We start from the raw sequence: 19,793 nt of genomic DNA on the forward strand, positions 1-19,793 counted from the left end.
GGGGACGACGCCGGCCCGCCCGTTACCCGCCCCCGCCGCGCCCCGCCCGGCCCGGCTCCGCACGCGCCTCAGACGGACGCAGCCGCCCCCTTCCGGGAACCAGGCCCGGCCGCGCCGCTCCGCTCCGCCCTGGCCGGCACTGCGCCTGCGCACCTCGGCGCCTCACACCGCGCTCCACCCGCGGGGCGGGGCCGCACCCGGTGACGACGCTGCGGCCCCTGCGGCGGCGCTCCCCGCCCCGCCCCGCCCCGGCCGGGCCCGCCCTCCGCCCCGGGCCGCGCGCGCGCGCGCCGCCGGCCGTGCGCGCGGGGGCGGTGCCAGGGCCTCACCTCGCGCGCTCCGCCCTTCCCCGCGCGCTCCTCGGGCGGGCAGCGGTGCGCGCGCCGCCGGCACCACCGCCGCAGGTGAGATGGGGGCGCGCGGCCGGGCCGGGCCGGACCAAACCAAACCAAACCAGACCCGACCAGACCAGGGTGAAGCTGCCGCCACCACGGCCGCCGGGGCTGGGGCCCGAGGGAACGCAAGGACCCGGCTCCGCCCGCGTCGGGGGAGTTCTCCGGTGTGGGGGAAGCTGCCTTGCGGGCGGGGGCTTCCGGCGGCTCCGTGCCCGCCGCTGTGCGCCGCCCGGGAATTAGTGCCGGGGTGCGGCTGCCGCCTCGCCGTCCCCGGCCGGCGGTGTGCGCCTGCCGGCCCCACCCCGGGGTGTGGGGACGGGCGGGCGGCACCCCGAACCTCCTGCAGGGGCCTGGTGGCCGCTGCCTGAAGGTTACGGGCGCCGACCTTGGCGACCTCCGGCCGCAGCCCGCCCGGGCGCGGGAACAGCGGGGAGGGGGTGCTGGGACCGCGGCGGGGTCCGGCTGCCTGTTGCGGCGGGGGGCGGGTGCGGCTTCCCGGGGCTGCGGGGCGCCGGCGGGCGCCGCCCGTACCTGCGGAGGGCGGGGCGCGGCCGTGGCGGCACCCCGAACAAAGGGGCCGCGCCCCGGGGCTGGCGCGGAAGGGGTTCGGGGCGCTCGCTCAGCGGGACCGGGTGGTGGCGGCTGCAGCCGTATCGGTGATTCCTGCCCCGGTCGGGTGCCGGAGACCCTGTGCGTGTATGTGTGCGCTGCGGTTTCTAGGGTGAGTAAGAACAGGGCTTCTGTAACATTTAATAGCTGCCCGCTTTCATATCCTGGGCTTTTCTGTAGTTGCTGGTAACTAGATCTTGTGTTTGCTTGTAACACAAGGGAGAAGTACGAAGTATGCTATTAAGTTCCCCAAATGAAAGAGCCTTTCGATGCTCACCCATTTGATTGGGTATGCCATTTGGTGTTTGCTTTTGGATTTCTTGTAAATGGAAGTTAATAGCTTCAGCTCCTTCTCCTTAATTGAGTCTTTAAAATGAAAATGTTAAGTGGGCCAAAGGTATCCCAAGAGCCACCTGAAGAGCGATCTGTGTATTTGTTTTGTAGCATCCCCAAAGCGTTCTGGCAGGAAGATCGCCAAAATGTTTTTATTTCAGACTCAAAATTACCCTGATGTTTTGTTTCATGCTTGCATTTTCAGTTCTTATTGGAAAGGGACTTGCATTCTGTGCTGCAAAACATTACACTTCCACAAGTGTAAGCAAAATGTGCCTCTGCTGGCATTTCAGTTCACATACAGTTTTATGTTCAGATCTCTCTATAACCTATCAGCTGTTATTTGTCTTTTCCACTGAAAGTTAAGCTGGAAAGGGAGGAGCTCCTGCGAGAGGGGCTGCGCTGGGAGAAGATCCTGCTCTTCTGTTAGTTTTCAGGGTAATTAGTAGTGATTATAACTGGATTTTTAATTAAAAATCCACTTCTTTTTGGCTGACTTATTAATCTAATAGTATGTACCTCCACATTTAAGTCCTGGGAAACTGTGAGCATTCTTAATAGAGTGAAGAACAACTGTTTGATATGTCAATCTCTGATGTAGATTTAAATCCTTCAGTCTGTTTGCACGACAGTTTGTCAAATGTTTTTTGTGGAATCCTCTAAATGGTGGAAATCTGAGAAATTGATAGTGCTAGTTATATTTACCCTTTATTCTTTCCTGTAGAAATAGGAGAATATGACATAGTGTTGCACAAAAATATCAAAAAAAGCCTTCAGTCCACTGCATGAGAGGTCAGCTGTGAGGTTAAATAAGCTGTGTTGCTGGATAGTGGGTGTACTGCTCCACTATTGCAAATTCCTTGATCCCAGTCTTTCCTTTTTAGTGCTCTTTTGAATTTGAGTGAGGGAAAGATTCCAGCCATCCTAAGGTGAAGTATTTTGAGTTGTGTGTTCTTTGACATTGTTGTAATAATGTTGTCTTTTTTTATTTTATTGTTGGACCTTAAGGAATCTTTAGCCATGAAAGTGAAAACCGGAATGTGTCCTAGCTGTGCATTCTTTGTAACATCTGTAACCTGTGGTCACATACTCTTTTGATAACTAACCCATAGAAATAGCTGTTGAGGGGAAGGGATGGGCATGGGGAAGTGGGGCAGGGAGAGATGTGGCTGTGAGGATAAGGCAGTACTGGATAAAGGTGGCCAAGGAGGAGCACAAGACTGTTAAATAAGTGTAGTTGGAGACCTTGCAGTGGCCCATGTGTGTTCTATATTCAGACTGACTTCTAGTTGCCATAAGAACAGTTGTGTTCTTAACCTCAGTTACTAAGTCATGCACTGACATCCCTGTATCTACTTTTTCTGAGGGATTACTCTGAAACAAAGGTGTTCTGTCTGAAAAGTGGTTTTGCTCCTGTTAAATTTCAAGTGTATCTGACTTGGAAGAGGAGAATTGCTGAGGGAAAAGATGCTGCTATCTTAGAAACTGATATATGGCTGTCTCCGATATCAAAGGATACTGTAGATACAGTGTCTTATGTGAAAAGTTGTTTGGGCACTTCATTTCAGCCAACTGACAACAGCATTGGTTTTGCTGCAGTTTTACAACTGAAGAAAAAATAATTATATGAGAAAAATCTTTTAACTTTTTTGATTAGATTTGGTTGTTTTGCCATCCTAGAGAGTACTGTAGAATATAGTGGTCCTGGGAATCAGTGGCTGATAGTATGTCTTCTAGACAGGGAACTCTGCACCCCCTTGAAAGTGCTTATAGCCAGATTCCAGTAAACTTCTAATAGCTTCAAGCTATGGAAATTACTTTGCATCTAAATTTAAATCTATTTTATGTGAACAAGGTAGTTTGGTAGGCTAGTGACAGCATTCTTGTGAACATATTGTAGGCTGCCTGCCTCAAACACACAATTACAGGACAACTGCATTAAGCTTCCTTTCCACCTTAGGAAGAATTTATGTGAGGAACTAACTAAATAGAACAGTTGGTATTATGTATGTCCACTAAATGTTCTGCAAAATATTTTGCATTTTATAACTTTCTAAGTAGGGAAGAAACTGTTACATTTTATTAGTCTGTTGCAGTACTTAAAATCAGTTCTCAGGATAGTTATAAAAAGTTATTTTTAAGGCTTACTGTCTGCAGAATCTGAAATTGGTTATAATCATTGTGGATATAAATAACTTAGAGTCGCTTTACAGCAAATGTACCTTGCAGACCACGGGATTATTGAATCCTGTTTTGCTCCTTGTCCTGTTTTCTTAACTATTGGGAGTCAGAGTCAGCACCTAAAGCCCAAAGATTTATCAGTAGTTACAGCTGCTTGTTGAATCCCTTTGGTAGTTGTGCAAACCATAATCATCAGGTTAGGCGTATAGGTTAGAGCCTTAGGGACTCTTTACTGCAGAAAAAAAGAATTCTGAACTTCCCATAGAAAAAACAGTATGAGATTGAAAGGTAGGAACAAGTTGGAAAGAAATGTAGTATAGATTAAGTAATGCTGCCTTAGAATGAACCAGTGAGAGAATTCATTGCCTTTGCCCAGAGGGGGGGCTTAATATTTAGTAGTCATATTTTGTTTGGGATTCAGTTTGTCTCTTATCAAAATTCCCAGCACCTTTGGGACAATAGATTGGCAACACTGAAGCGTCCAGGCTTTGCACAGAGGGGTAATAACGGAGAAAGGTGTGTTGAAGATGTTAAATGACATGGGCAGTTACTACAGAGAATTCAAAGTAAGCTATGCTGTAATCAGTTTGTAATGGAGAGGAGCCAAGAATGTAAAGGTAGAACAAACAAGAGATGTAGAGTTGGTTGTGTGGTAACTCTGATTGTTACTTTAGTGGAATTGATGATGCCAATTTTGTGATGTTGGCTCCTTAGTTGAAATAATTATAATGTACGTTGAATTCCTCCTAGTAAAGTTTGTGTATTGTATGTATGCCTAATGCATTATATTTTTCTCTATAATAGTATGTTTACGTCATCTGATGCAAGAGTGTGGAAATCTCTGGTGCAGTGGCCCACAAGGTTTCATTAAAAATCGGCATGTAAATATACTGTACCAGCAAACAAGTATTTATTCAAATTTAATAGCCTCTGTACTACTGTAAGACTCCATGTTTAACTCCAATCCTTGTTTCTGTGAGTCTGAGAATGCTCTACATATAGCACCTACACATAGGCAGGCAGAAATGTTTTTGTCAACATGAAATAGATTGCAGTAAACATGGAAGTCATGCAAAAATGAGACATCTGTGAAGAAAGTAAAAAGCCAACTATGTGTGGTACAGTCCTTCTCTTTGCTAGTACTCCCTCCCATTCAAGACCATCAGGCAGTGCAGAGTAAAGGAGGTCTGTCATTTCAAGATGCAGCAGTGTAGTCCTGTTGGTATGGCTGAGTCTCCTGACAAGGCTTTTAACACAGAAGTAGTTAATACCAGCAACACTTTGCCCTGTGGGATTTATTTCAGACCTCAAAATAGGAGAAATTATACAGACAGGAAAACAGTATTAATGTGACAGATGTCTGTGGGCATGCTATGTCAGTCACAAAACCCACACTTGATGGGTGAGGTCGTGCAATGTGAGATGTTTGAGTAGATGGACCCAAAGGTCCTACTCAAAGCAAGGCTGGTAGCGACTCATCATTAAGCATCTATCTGTGCCTGGTAGCTTTGCTTACCAAAGTAAGCAAAATCAGTGAATCCAATCACTGAATCCAAGTGACTGTTGTGTGAAAGAGCTATTTTGGGATGACACCTCTAAGTTGTAAAGTTCTTGCACATTTAAACACGTGATTTAATTTTACCTATGTAGTGTAACATGCACATAAGCTTCATTTCAATCCTCAGAACATTTGTATTTTAAGAAATAACACTGCACACTCATGAGAACTGATTTTTGTAAGGTCAAAATTTATGTTGTCCAAATTAAGAGTTCATTGCCATGCTTCAGTGACTGGTCAGTAGGGTCAGGACTGGTAGCTTAGTGATCTTTATCACAACTTGAATTCTCTGATTTTTAATAAGTTAACATTTTTTAAGTTGTTACTGATTTGAAAGTGAATGTGAAAATTATTTCACATTGATGTAGTTTACATACTGAAGTCAATGATAGAGCACGGGCCTGTATGAGGGATATATTAAAGCGTCTTTCTTTACTGGTCCAGACTGCATATTTTTTGTCTGCTGCTGATTTGACCTGATGGCTTTGAGGTTCCAGGCTTCATATTCAGTAGAAGTATATAATAAATCAGGGAAACTTAACCTAGAAAGAAAGCACTGTACTCTGGACTCCTTCTCTATACAATCTAGTGTCGTCACTCAGAATTTAAGGAGCGTATGCATTAGACTAAATATCAGAAACTGCTTTCAGTTCAGCAAGTTTACCATCTAAAAAGTTATTAAATGGTTAATATTGTAAGGAAGAAAATATAGCTACAGGTAACATTCATCATTAATTTCAGGTATTCTGGAACATCTCAGAGTGCCCTGTAGGAAGAAACTCACTAATTTGAGATGTGTGAAATGTATGGGAGTAGTTGATTGTTTTTCCCTATTTAATGAAGACTGTGGTAAGAAAAATAATTAAAAGTTAAGGTACTGATAAAGAACAAGAAGGCTGCTCATCTGAATTATTAATTTGGTTTGCATCAGTACTCAATTTATTGTAGCGTATAGTGTAACATGAAGGACTTTTATAGAAAAATAGTGATAATAACTTGGATCTTAAGTCATGATTTAAACTTTTTATCCTTGTGCTTCTGTTTTTAGGGGAGAATACTCAGTTTGGACCTATATATATTCCATATCTTAAATGCCTCTGCGCTTTGTTAAGAAATCCCGTTGCAGGCATTGCTAACTGGTTTTACTTGTGTTGAGAGCATGGGAGGTTATAATTTATAGATTGATGATGTTGGAGAGGCCAGTAGCTGATTCACAAAATGTTTTAGGAAGGCCTGTGTGTGTACACCCATGCAACTGTCTCCCTGTGGATCACTAATTTTGGCCATGTAGTTACTAGTTTACTGATGGGCTTAGAGTGACAATCCCATTTAAAGATTGTATCGTGCAGCCATTCACAAAATGCTGGAATTTCTTGGCTCTTTGCCCTAGAACCAGAGCGAGATATGAACGAAATGTTTCGGTTTGGAATAATTCTGAAGCCTTAGGAGGTCCTAATTTTTGTGAAATTTCTTCACTGTCCTGCCCCTTCAATGTTTTTCATTGGATCTTAGTGAGAAAGTTGTTGCTTTTTAGGTAACTTTGTTTAGTACATGTTAAACTTCAGTAGAAGAGCATCGTTTTCTGAAAGTTAAGTGAAAGTTAAGCTGTGTCTGTTGTATTTGCTGTCTTGAGAAGTTTGAGTCAAAGCAGATAGAGGAATGAAGTAAACTAACAAAAATATTCTCTGCAAGATGTATGAGTTAGAACTGAGACCATGTTTATTATAACAAGCAGAGTTTGTGATTTTCTTCAGATTGGAGTATTTGAAGAGCATTATAAAAGCAGCTCTAAGATCTAATGCTCTTAAGAGTAGTTTGGAAAATTTGAGGAAAACAGTCTGTTATTTGAGGAGTGAAGTTTCATATTGTAATCTTTCTAATAAATTTTACTACACTTTTAGGAGAGAAGAGTATTTTTATGAATATGGGGGAAAATATGTTTCTCTGAGGGAAAACTGAAACAGAAACAATCTTGTAGCCAAGTACTAGGATTTCTTTTAAGATAGTATGAACAATGAAATACAATATGATAAAATAATGAAACCTAACCCAGTCAGAATGTTACAGGGGTTTGAAGGAGATATTAAAACTGGAACATAATTCCAGTTTTACTACAAACTAAGTCAACCTCTGTGAACAACAGGAATGGATTTTAATAATGCTAAGTTTTCCAGACTTTATGCAGGACTGTGACTACATGTGCGTTAAGGTAAAAGAAATAAACCCCTCAAGGAGAAAAGCAGTAAAATTAGCTTCTGACTCTGTGGTGAACTGATGCTAATACAAGTACTGCCACTGAATTGAAAGCTTGCCAGTGACCAGCTGAAAAGAAAATGTTTTCTTAAGTCAGAGGTAGTGAAGGTTTCTTAGGCCAGAGAAAACCAAGCAACATTGAAAAGGTATTAGATCACATATTTCTCAAAACAATTTAAAAGGTTGTGTGTACAGAAAGGAAAGCAGCTCACACTTGGTACTGTTTAATGTTGTAACATGTGTTCAATTAAATTAGTTAAATGTTGATAAAGATACTGGATTTCACTGTAGATAGACTTCTATTGTAGTTTTTCTGTGGAGAGACTGGCCTTTAAAATAAACTGAGTTTGACCACTGCTGGAATGCCTTTAGCTTTTGCATTCCATGTTAGGTCATAGGAAGAGAGACACACTTGAGACCCATCCACCTTAACAGTGCCTTTTCCAAGAGTCTTTACCTTTGGAGTGTGATTAAAAACCTAATTTTTAGGCTGTTTATCAGAAGTTTTTGATAGCTGATTTGCTTGGTTCTCCAGATAGTCAGAAATTAATGTCATGCTTGCTCCTGTGTTCTGAAATTGATCTATGATTTTAACATACATTGCTTTGTAAAGAACTTTTTTTAGATAGACTGTCCTGTTAAAATTTGAAACATACACACGTACATTCTTGTAAAGTCATTTAACAGTTCCAGGTTACTTTGTGCATCATAAGAGCTGTAAGAATTGAAACAGAAGCAAAAAGCAATTTTTAAGTTTGTGAACATTCAGTTTGAAAATCCCTTCTGTGGTACTGCAGGAAAAGTGTGATCGGTATTTTAAGCAGGAAATGATGAAAACCATCTTGCACTGGCACTTGATGTGAAAATTGTTAAATTGACGTGAATATTAATAATTTCATATTAATTTAAGGAACTGAATGCCCTCTGTTTCTAGCTATTGCAAATTTAATGCCCATAATATGTGAAATAGCCGTGAAAATCTATAGTGTATCATGATTGGCAAGCATATATTGAACTAAAAGACCATTCATTGCTAAGTTGGGTCTTTTGGGTCATTAGAGTAATTCTATCAATTTGCAAAATCATATATCTAACAATTTTGAGATAAATGGCATATAAAAATGGGGAGAGATCCACCTAGCAGTGTTTTGGCTTTATTTGTGCTGTATTACTGTGCAGTATCAGGTCTATAACCACTTGTGTTCTTGAATCACCTTTTCAAAAGGTTTTTGTGTATTCACAAACCAGTCTCATTCAGTGAGCCGTGCATATGACATTGTTTTTCTCTGAATAAAACAGAAAAGTTATGATTTTAGGAGGAGAAATTTGCACTGCATAGGATATGTACAGGAGACATTGCCAGAACAAAATGTGGCCGCAAAAGTAATGCTCTTGCAATAATACTACAAAAAAACCCCCATCTTGTGCATTTCTAATTAGGTGGTAAAACAGATGGCAAAGTCATAAAATGAATGAAGAAATTTGCTGCAGCTGCATGGTTCCTTAGAGGAATAAAAGGAAAATTTTGAAGTGCAAATTCCAGCATGCTCATATTTCATTAGGTTCCATTTGGCTGATGTATTGATGCAGTCTGCCTGTGGGGAGAGAGAATGCTTGCCTGTATTTGTGAAGAGGAGACAGAGAGCTTGGTAGTACCTGCTGCTTGGTGTCTCTCGTTAATGCTCTGCATTCAGTCCTGTGCGCTTGCACCACTTGTGCTGTGGTCTTTGATGTAAACATGCTTGCACCTGCTGGAGCACTCCTTTCCTGCATCCTTCATTGTTAGAAGCTGTTTTATTAGCCTGGGATGTGAAGGATAGTGTATTGCGGTATTCCTACTCAGTCTTTGCTCAAACTTCATTCACCTAGGCACTGACTTATGGAAGAAGGCAGTGCCTGCCTTGAAAATGCTTTATGTGAAAGCTTAGACTTTTTCAAGAATTTCATAGGAGTGTTACTCAAACAAGGCTCCTGTGTTCATTCTGTCCGTACTAATACTTGAAAGAATCTAAGGGTGTTCATGTGAGTTTTCACCATAGTGCTATTATGACTGGCTAACAGGGAAAAGTAGTTGTTTGAGCAGGATAAATTCCGTGAGCTATCAGCATCAGAACTTGTCTTGGTGTGACAAGAGAAGCCTGCAAAACAGCAAGGCTGCTTCTACCAGATGAAGTCCTAACCTATAGAAGGGATGCTGTCTGCATCCCTTCTATAGATTCCGTAAGATTGTTTGGTGCAGTCTGCCATGAGCCTAATGATTATTTTGCTTTGCAGATGCCATTTGTTTCTAGATTTCTCTGTCAAAAGTTAACTTTCCAGCCTGTAGAGCAGTGAAACTGTCTGGGTGCAGTTTTATGTTTAGTCAATTTGGATCTTGACTGTCATTCTTTCTGGCTGTAAAAATGACCATGCAAATATGTGCTGTTTCTAGAAAATGCACATCTGACATTCTGAACTTCTAAAGGAAGACTAGGGTTTTTAACAGTTAAAAAGATACTTGGGTTAGAGGAAAACCTATATTTTTTCAAGTATGTCTTGGGAAGCCACCTTCAGACATTTCTCAAAGAATTTACTTCCTCAAGCCAAGTCAACATGCTTACATTTAAATCTTCCTCAAATTTCTATAGTCTGTATTGATGTATAGATGTACAGGGGCAAAAAGGACATAATGTGATTGAGATTCCTTTTGAAATATGATGAAATATGATTGACCAAAAACCCCTGAATTTTTGATACTGGATATACTGTGGACAAGTTTTGAATGCAGTGCTCGTGAACTGCTTTTAAAAGTGTCCTGCTGAAGCTGCAAGCTCTGGCATAGTGCCTTCAAGGGAACTCCATTCTTGTTGCTTTCTAGAACAGCTGGAAGCAGCAGCCCTGTGCAAGTGTCAGTGAAGCCTACCTTATTAATCAAAAGTTAGCTTTCAGATGTGCTTTCTTCTACTTGAAACAGAGGATAAAAATGGCTGTATCTTGTATATCTTAGATGACACTAACTTGAATATGTCCTTGAAGTGTTTCACTGAGTTCGTATTCGAATAGCACTAGTTAAGAACCTGATTCTGCATTGCTAAAATTCATCCTTGTAGGCTGTATGTTGACTCTTACATTTTGGGGGGGATGTCGGTTGGGAAGAGTGTCTTTGTTCTATATCAAATGCATCTCCCATGAATGTAACTTTACTTTTGATTATGGATAACTGATGTGGGAGGCTCTTCCACAGATGTCCCCCTCATCTGTTTCAGCCTTTGATGGTAAAAAATTAGCTGTGGTGCCATAGTACCTGTTTGTCTGCCTTCCCTCTGAATCCATACAAGTCTGTGGCTAGCTTTGACAGGCTAGTGGCATGTAGTTGCAATTCTTCATTATTCTATCATGTCTGCTGTGACTGTTAATTCTCTCCTGTGGTGTATAATCTTAAATCAATACAAAACAAATGCCTTCTGTTAATATGCTAGATTACAGATCTTCTTGTTTACAAATTGAATATGAAAGAAGACATGACCCTTACCCTTTGTGTTAAAGCACTTCAGCACTGTCAGCCTTAGAAAGCTAAGTGCCCTCAATGATTACAATAGACTGAGAGGGCACCAGCCACATACTGAACTTGTAAAAGCAGGAGCAGTATTCTAGACTCCTGTGTAAATGTGTATATTATCTAAATTATTTCACAGTGTAACTTTAGTCTGTTGAACTATGAAACCAAGCTTTAACCTTGTGTTAACCTTCGTGGTGGGCTTAAGTTTGCTGCTCTTCCCACTCATCTTTGGATCAGTCCAGATATGTGAATATGACAGTCTGGTCAGAGAGAGAGGAAGCTAGATAAGCTTTCCCATGAATTGATCTGGGAAGCTTTAGGGATCTGGAGAGAAAGAATGATAATCAAATGATAAACCATCTACAGGTGGTATTTTTAATAAGTTGTTTTTCTCATAAAGAGGTTGTCTTCTTAATTAGCCAGTCATGTGAAATGTGTTGATTAAATGACCAATCAGGTCCACCTGTAGCGAACCAGTGATAAAAGAAGAGGTCTGAATAAATGCAGGGCTTCTAGCCTCTTAGCTTTCTAATCTGAGTCTCTGTCATCTATTCCTGACTCAGTGGTGACACAGATAAACCATTGCAAGTATCTAGAATTCTTCCCGGTGTTTTGTAATAGCCATCACATAACTTGAAAAAAGTGAGAAATCTTCAACAGGTGCTCTGTTATGGTTGAGGAACCCTAGAACACTTGCATTGTTTTGCCACAATGTTTATAGGCTGGAAGTGCTGTAGTTTTGCTCTCCCTGTGCTCAGCTATGTGTTGTTCTGGGCTGTCTTTGGTACCAGAAGACTTGTTTAGGTAACGTATCTATTCAAAAAACAGTATAGATTAGTTTTTGTCTAGAGCATATTCTTAAGTGCTGTGCCACCTAATAGTTGCACTGGTGCTACTGGGAAAAGGACATGGGAATATCAGACAGACTGTTGGAGCTTCAGTTTATATCAGTGTTGCAGATACACACACTTGGGCTCAAGGGCAGTATGTTTTGTCAGCTATTTATGTGGACAGTGATGTAGCTGCTTTGTTTTCTTTTCAGTACACTACAGGGTTTGAAATCTTAAGACTTTCATTTTGTTCTAGACTGTTTCTGTTGTTCACTTTGTTAGGGTTTTCATGTGCTGCTCCATGTGGGTTTCAAGAAATTTCCTTATGGAAGTACTTCCCTAGAGGTCATCTTGCAGTAAGCCAAAGAGGCCTTTAGTAAGAAAATGCTGAAATGATGACTTAAAGCATATGAAGTACATATCTGTTCTCACTTCAGAAAGTGCAGTCTAGTTCATGGCCATGCCCAGAATTTGGCACTAAGGCCCTGTGGAACCTCTGGAAGTCTGTGAACTTGTTTCTTTTGTTTTAGTGACTTCTTGTTGGAGAAATTGCAATTCTTCTGATGATGTCTTAGGAGTATAAAGCTGTGGGCATGTGGGAACTAGTATTCTTTATAACAACTCAATGTAATTTATGGGATGGATGGGCCTCTGTTACTGGGTGAAGAATTCACTGGTTGGCTTTTCCAGTTAAAGTGCCTGGGTATGGTTATGATTTGAAGTACTTGTCTCAAGGAGCTGGGAAATTTGGGCCTTTTGCCTGAGGAAATTTGCTTCTGCTGAGAGATAGAACTGAAGTCAGTCTTCTACCCTTTACTTTTGTTAGTATATGTGTAGTCAGTCACCATAGTAAATTTGTTCTGTGGGTGTGGGAGGCATTAGCACCTGCTAAGGTGTGCCCTAGAAACCTTTGGAAAGAAGGATTCTTATGAAATCTTGAATGCGATTTAATTGCTTGTTAAACTCATGGAAAGCTCAAATCTTAATTCCTAGTTCAACATGTGTATGTTAAAGGATTCTTTTCAGGACATAGGGAAATACTTGCTGTGAAAGTTTCTAACTTGTTATGAGGCTGAGTTTCAGGAGGCCTTTTTTGTTTTCTAATGAGATTACTCATTACTAAGATAGGTTTGAACATTTGGATTCCTTCTTCTCTTTCTCTAGTCTACTACTTAAAATTTGTAGTGATTATTTAACATTTGAAATACTTGTTTTACCTGGATAAAATACTGATGTTACTTCATGCAGAGTTTGGCTATTGTGCATTTAAACTGTAATAAAACACCAGTCAAACTTGATGACACAACAATAATGCTGATCTAACTTTTAAAACTTCCTTATTCTCTGGTTCTTGAAGCAGCTGGTATTGTGTTCCATCTGTGTCCTCGCATATCCTATCAATCTCTGGGTCATGGGATGTTTCTGCTGATCTGGTTTGGATGTTGTAATTAGAACCAGATGCTGGGAGGGTTAGATAGGGTTAGATACTGCTTGCCTGGAGTTGCTTCCCTCCTTTTCCAGGAATGCTTTTGTTGCAGAAATATCTGAATCATTTGAGAGGTGTCTTACAGATATTTAGCACTTAGTATGCTAGTGCTATTTTCAAACAATGCATTCTGAAGTATACTTTTGCTCTTGTTAACCAAACTGAAACTATGGGATTCAATAAACAATTAAGTAACTGGTTGAATTTGTGATATTTTCACAACAGATAAGATTATATTATTTCATGGTCCTTGAATGTGAAATATGTTGCCGCTTTTCAAAATTCTTGTTCTTGCTTTTTCTTAGAAAATTGAATTTGTAATTTGTAGGTCACATGAGGCAACAGAGTTTTGATACACTTCGGGAAATTACAAAACTTTGGAGAATTTTTTTAACTCACTTTAGGAAATACTGTCAAATAATTACCATAGATTTTCACTTCAGTGTGAAATAAGTTGTAGATTGTATTTCTAGAGGTGATATATACTAAGTGTAAAGTGCAGAGTAGTACAGGCATTAATTTCTTCAAGTAAAAAAAAGTTGTTTAGAGCAATATGAGTTTTCTCTGTAAAATTTTCTTTATTGGTCAGTTAGTAATTGATAATTTTTGCCTCTCTGGAAGTATTTTGGTCAAAGCATATAAACTAGTTCTTAGTATTGTGCAGGCAGCTCACATGCTGCAGTTAAATTATTCTTGTTCCTTCAAATGTATCAAGTTCTAGCTCTGTTAAACAGAGTAAGGGCGGGTGCGATAATGTATCAGCTAGCAGTTGTAATTGATGCTTATTATATAAAGTAGTCTTCAGGGAAGAAAATTACTCATCTTAAAAGTGAGTGGGTAATGAGGTTAATATGACAGACTTTCAAATCTTTATGTAATCTTCTCTTAAAGGAAAGGAAATGAACTAGGATTTAGTTTTGATGTATTAGTTTTATGTAGGCTATAATATTGACAATAAAAATTGTTTTGCAATTGATGAAAGGCACCACTATCTCTACTTATTAACTAGGACCAACTATGCTAACTGTACCAGCTATCTGTAAATACAAAGCTATGTTTAACTAGACCCCTTCAAACAAATGTCTGCAGCAAATCAAAGTCCGCCTGTTAAGGACAGCTGCATATTCACAAGGCCTGCATTCAGCCTTATGTATAGCAGTAAAGAAGATGTCAGCTGAACTTGTGCCTGTAATGATGTGACTTTGGTGTAATGCTTTTCCTGGTCTGTTCTCATTTACGTTGTATTTACGAGACTCCAAGCAATTAAAATGAACGGAATAGCTTCTTGACTTACTTTGGTCACCTTGTCTAAGACCATGAGACCGATCATATGCTCTGTTCTTTGTTCATTTTTGGCCTCTTGGCCAGTTTTGGGTACATTTTGACAGAGATGTAGGTGTCTTCGATATGATTGTTTCTATAAATTTCTTCAGTATTTGGTGCTGGCTAAATATGGGGAATTCTGTACCCTGTGATCCACAGTGAAGGAAAGAACGCAATCTAAATTGGGTGTCCCTTGCCCTTTTTGGATGCTACACAGCTGTTCTGTTGGCCACTTTTTTTGCTCTCCCTTAGTGTATGAACCTTGGGATTATTGTACTGGAGAGGGATGTAGAGGACAAATGCAATGGATATGTAAGGAAACATGCTTTGATTGGTTTGGAGCAAGTTATTCTGTAAGAAAAAGCCAACTGAGGAATAGGACAGCTTAAGAAAAGTCATCTCAGTTGAGTGAGGGATAAAACCCATAAGGGTTTTTTGCCCATAAGTATATTTTTAGTTCTGTTTTTTTCTCTGAAATAGTAAATAGGAGGACAGAAGAGAGACTAATAAAGACAGATCAAGGATTCCTGCTTTTTGGTTTTTTTCTTTCCTAACGTGTATTTGCAAAGATTCCTCCCTGAAAATATTGTCCCTGGAGATCAAAACTGCTTTTTGAGCTGGCACTTGATTATCTCTTATTTTTCTGGATCTGGAGGTAACCATTCTGTGTTTGAAGGCTGACTTTAAGCAGAAGTTAACATGATACTGTATCTAAGTTGTGTTACACTATTTAGCTTACTCCTCTAATGGGTAGACCTGCGTGTTGTGTTTAAATCCATGGGAGACTAAAAGTAACATTGTAGTTTTTGTGCAGAGGAACTGTGCAGGCTATAATGTATAAAAACTTGCGAGAAGTATTGATAGAGGTAGTAGCCAATCACTCAAGACAAGCAACAGCTTTACAACTCCAGATGGAAGTTCTTTGATGATCTTAATAATGTAAAAGTAACTTTAAAAGTTATTTAGCTAAGTTATTTAGTTATTTACTCTTCTTTCCTTTGATCAGATTTCTATACTGTTGGACAAGACACAGTCTTGTCCAAATCACTGATGCTAACATGAATTATAATTCCTACCCCTGCAGTTCTTAGTTAATCTAATTGCTTTCTAGCCTGGCTCAAAAAAAAAAAAAAAAAAAAAAAAACCAAACCTAGCTCCAACTGGAAGCCTGCCATTAAATGGAGCACAGAATCATGGGTGTCTTTATCTGCAAGCAGGCAATAAAACAGCTGTAGGAGCTTTGAGAACTGCTTACTTTGTCTGAGCAGTCAGAGATTCATTTTTGTGTCTTTATCTGCTCAAATATGTTGGAAAAGGGCAACTTCCTAGGAGTTTATCTGCAGTAGAGGGGAGGACTGATCCATAGCATGGTGGTTAGACAATGTTCTTGCATTTCTGAATGAAGATACTGCAGTACATTGCTGAGCCATTTAAGCTTTTGCCTCCGTTCCAGTTTGTTGAACCACATGAAGAACTGTTTAAGAATTAACTTTTGTATATGTTACCATCTAAATTGATGTGATGGGGTTTCCAATGGGTGTGGTAAAAAGCTGACTTGTATAAACAGATAATATGGCTATTGACAACACCATATTTGGCTCTTTGTGAACATCTTTCTTCTGTAAGTGACATAGGATTTGACTGTAGGATAATCCTGTGTTTATCTTCTCACCTGCAAGTAATTTTGCACTTATTAAGCAAAATTAAGCAACCCCATGGTATCCTTAATAAGGAAGTATGCTTTTTGAGCTTCATACAACAGGGTTCTTGCCATAGTCTCTGTCTGCTTTATCAAAATTATAAAGCAGGACAGTTCAGTAACTAGATATGACCCAAATTAATACTTCTTATGAAAATGAGTCAGGCTACATAAATTACAGGCAGAAAGACTTTGCATGAAACTTCATCTCAGGTGCTTTACTGTTAAAATTGAAATCTAGGTTCTTTGCTTTTCAAAGCACACTGAAACAGGTAGAATCATGCCAGTAGCTTGGAACTTTTCACTTTCTTCTCTCTGGCACAATATTTGCACTGAAGTAGTCTATTTGGATTAAGTGTTGCTTGCACAGTATCATATTGTTTTGTACTTGCATTGTTTGTAACTTATTTCTGTCTCTTTCCACATTGTCCTCTACTACTCAACAGACCTGAGTTTTTGCCAGCATTATATCTTTATTGGCTTGTGAAGAACTTGGGAGTAAACTGACATCCCTGAGCCACCCTCCTACTCCAAAATGTGGCGTAGTGTTTATGACAAGCTTATCTTGAAGATTTGAAGTCTGTGGTAGTGTGAAGTTTCACTATTTCCAGTATCTTCAATATCTCACTTCTTTACTGACAATTATTTGTCAGGATCAAATTGGAAATGGAAATGTTTTGGGTTTTTTATGGGTCAGCTGCTGCACAGAGTACAAAAAGTGGCAACTTGTTTGTCACACTGGTACACTACTTGTTGAATTGTAAGTTGAAGTAAAATATGAATTTTCACATTGCTCAATCTACTTAAAGACTGGAGATTAATTTACAACAAATATTACAGCAAAATATTGCTACTGAGCATTTAAATTTTTTTCAGACTGTAGTATTGTTAGCCCAAACTCACCTGAGTGAGGTCCTGCTGGGTTCATTTGGACTTGTTCCAGTATTGGAGTACTTACAAAAGAATAGTCTGTTTTCTTGCTCAGTAAGCTTAGAGTAGATCACATCCTGGTGGATATTGTAATCTAACATTTGCAAACTGAGCTGTTGTCAGTTGATAGTGGAATTCAGATGAATTTTCTTTCCTACTTGTCTGACATGCATACTAAGAGGCATGATTTTCAGGATGTGTTTTTACTTTTAAGAGAAAAGTACACAAAGACAAAACAGTGTAGTTGGTTGAAAGCATGCACATGACTTGGAACTATTTTCATATTCTTGTACTCTCTCTTGAGTAAAAAGAAAGAAATGGTTCTTTTATGCCAAAACAGAAATGTTTGCTGTTTTCCATCTCCTTTTTAAAAGAACTTGTAGCATGATATTAGTTGTATTCCTCTGCTATATCCCTGTACTGAGTATAGCATCTTACTTATGCTTATTTTGCTTAGATAATCTCTCCAGGGAAAATAATTTTACTTACTTTTCAGTTGCATTTTTAGAATTCTTTGACAGTAGAATGGGTAGCTGTGCTGATGTGTTCTCAAGAGTTTAGCTTGGTAGGCAGATAAGTCTCACAGCTTGCTTGCTCCCCCTGCCACTGGTGGGAGGGGGGAGAAAATTATAAGGGTAAAAGTAAGAAAACTTGTGGGTTGAGATAATGATAACTCAATAAATATTTTTTAAAAAGGAAAACAAACCCCAAAAAAGTTAGTAAAAGAAAATTTGCTCACTTCTAGGTGACCAATGCCCAGCAGTTCCTGAGCAATGGCAGTGCTGACAAACTTCAAACCTCTCTGACAACTTTTATTGCTTGGCTGTGGCATGGTGATATGCCTTTGGTCAGGTAGTCCTGCTGTAGCTCTCCTAGATGCTTGCTCATCCCTAGCCTGCTTGCTGGCATGGCAATGTGAGAACCTTGATGGCATGAAGGATTTGCTTAATCTCCAATGAAGCTTTAGTCATTGTGTGTTTATACTACCTGCATCGCTGCTAACAAAGCCTTAGTGCATGGCCTCAACTAGGGTTTTTGATACAAGTTTGAAGAAAGTTGTCGTGCTTCACGTTCTGATTGTTTAAGCTGCACAGAAGTGTAATTCATTATGCAGTAGGATGTAATTTTAGTGTGATGTTGTCAAATAATCATGATGGGTAAAGGTTACAAGGTAATCATGATAAGTTTCTATTCTGCATTATTATCTGGTAGTTATATAACTGAGCCACGTGAATGTGCTCTTTTTGAGTTTTTAATTAAAAAAATTAAAGTTGCATTTGGTTTTCAATTGCTACCATAAATCTTTCTTGTATTTATATAGGTAATGTACATGTCATTGTCTCTTTTGGAGTTCAGACCTTTTTTTGACCTGAAGTCTCTAGAGAAGAGCACATTCTGTCACTGTACAGGAACTTCCCTGTGTTTTAAGAACTGTGGAAGCATTCACAAATACAGTTGTATTACTCTTGGGAGAGGTAGAGAATGAAACAAAAGTGTGGGAGAATAGAGATCTTCTAAAACTATAGCAGGCATTATTTTTTTAAAAGTTAATAGAATTGCTACTTTTTGTGCTTGCACACACACACATTAAACTATGTGAATTAGCTGTCATAGAGCCCTTTAGTGTTGGTGAGATGCAGAGATTTGTGTTTAAACAAGCAGTCACAGGACTGAGACAACTACTTCAAATATACCAAATAATTACATTTGTAGGCAAGTTGAATCTCTCCACTCTGTCTAAACTAGATTGTTATTTTGGTTTCTGACTTACTGAAACTGGGTATTTTTAGATCTTAAGTTTGCTTGCTTTTTCAGTAAAAGTACTCTAGCTAATCCTTGCTGCTGTGTCATAGTGCTTGCCATTTAAACTGGAAATCCCTTCAAAAGTCTGTTTCCTGTCCCTTCAGCTGTCATATCATGTTTTCTTATATGGTGTTGACTCACTGTGGCTTCTTTTTTCAATTCTTATAGTAAACTATCAAGAATTCTTGACACCTACTGTACCACTAAAAGAAAATACTACATACTAAAATGCTGCTTCCAAATGGTGAAGAATTTCTTTGGTTTTTTTTTTTTTTTTAATTAAGCAAAAAAAAAGAGATGGGCTCAATATAACTTGTGGAACAATTTCCGGTGAAAGAGCAGGTAGCTTTGACTAAAGCAGAACTAAAATTAAGTCATTAAATATGTAGTAATTTGAAAAAAATCCATTTTATCAGTTCATGTGGGAGAAGGAAAAGGAAACTAATGAAGAAATATTTTTCTTCTAGATTTTTCCATTTGATACCTGTGAATTTTCTGCAATCCAAAGATGGCAGCAAATAAACCTAAAGGACAGAATTCGTTGGCTTTGCACAAAGTCATCATGGTGGGAAGTGGTGGTGTAGGAAAATCTGCTTTAACACTACAATTTATGTATGATGAGGTAAGAGTCTGTCATAGAAATTATCTCAGGAGGTGCCTGCTACATATTGTTGTTTAAGTTACATTTGTAGAATTGCTTTCTGAAGGGGTCTAAATGTATGTGATGAGGTATGAAATTCAGCAGTTAAGTGTAACAAAAACATGTTTTGAGATTACTGATTTGCCCTCTGAATGTACCTGTGAAAGTAAAATTTGGCCTTTTTCAGACTTCTCAGCTGTTGGATGCTCTGTCAT

General features: G+C 39.5%; 1 protein-coding gene across 2 annotated transcripts in view; it reads left to right on the top strand.

Annotated features, from left to right (window-relative positions):
- The first annotated feature begins 265 nt into the window (after nt 1-265).
- RALA (RAS like proto-oncogene A) overlaps nt 266-19,793 on the top strand; it is a 30,450-nt gene continuing 10,922 nt past the window's right edge. The window contains exons 1-2 of one of the 2 annotated variants that reach the window (XM_030230671.2): nt 266-404; nt 19,406-19,560. In XM_030230671.2, the coding sequence (XP_030086531.1) occupies nt 19,447-19,560 (114 nt within the window). In that variant the 5' untranslated portion in view covers nt 266-404; nt 19,406-19,446. Of the gene's footprint in view, nt 405-956; nt 1,117-19,405; nt 19,561-19,793 lie in introns of those variants that run through there. The other variant, XM_009098960.4, reaches the window with a different exon arrangement.

Source organism: Serinus canaria, chromosome 2, assembly GCF_022539315.1.
Source record: "Serinus canaria isolate serCan28SL12 chromosome 2, serCan2020, whole genome shotgun sequence".
Taxonomy (NCBI): domain Eukaryota; kingdom Metazoa; phylum Chordata; class Aves; order Passeriformes; family Fringillidae; genus Serinus; species Serinus canaria.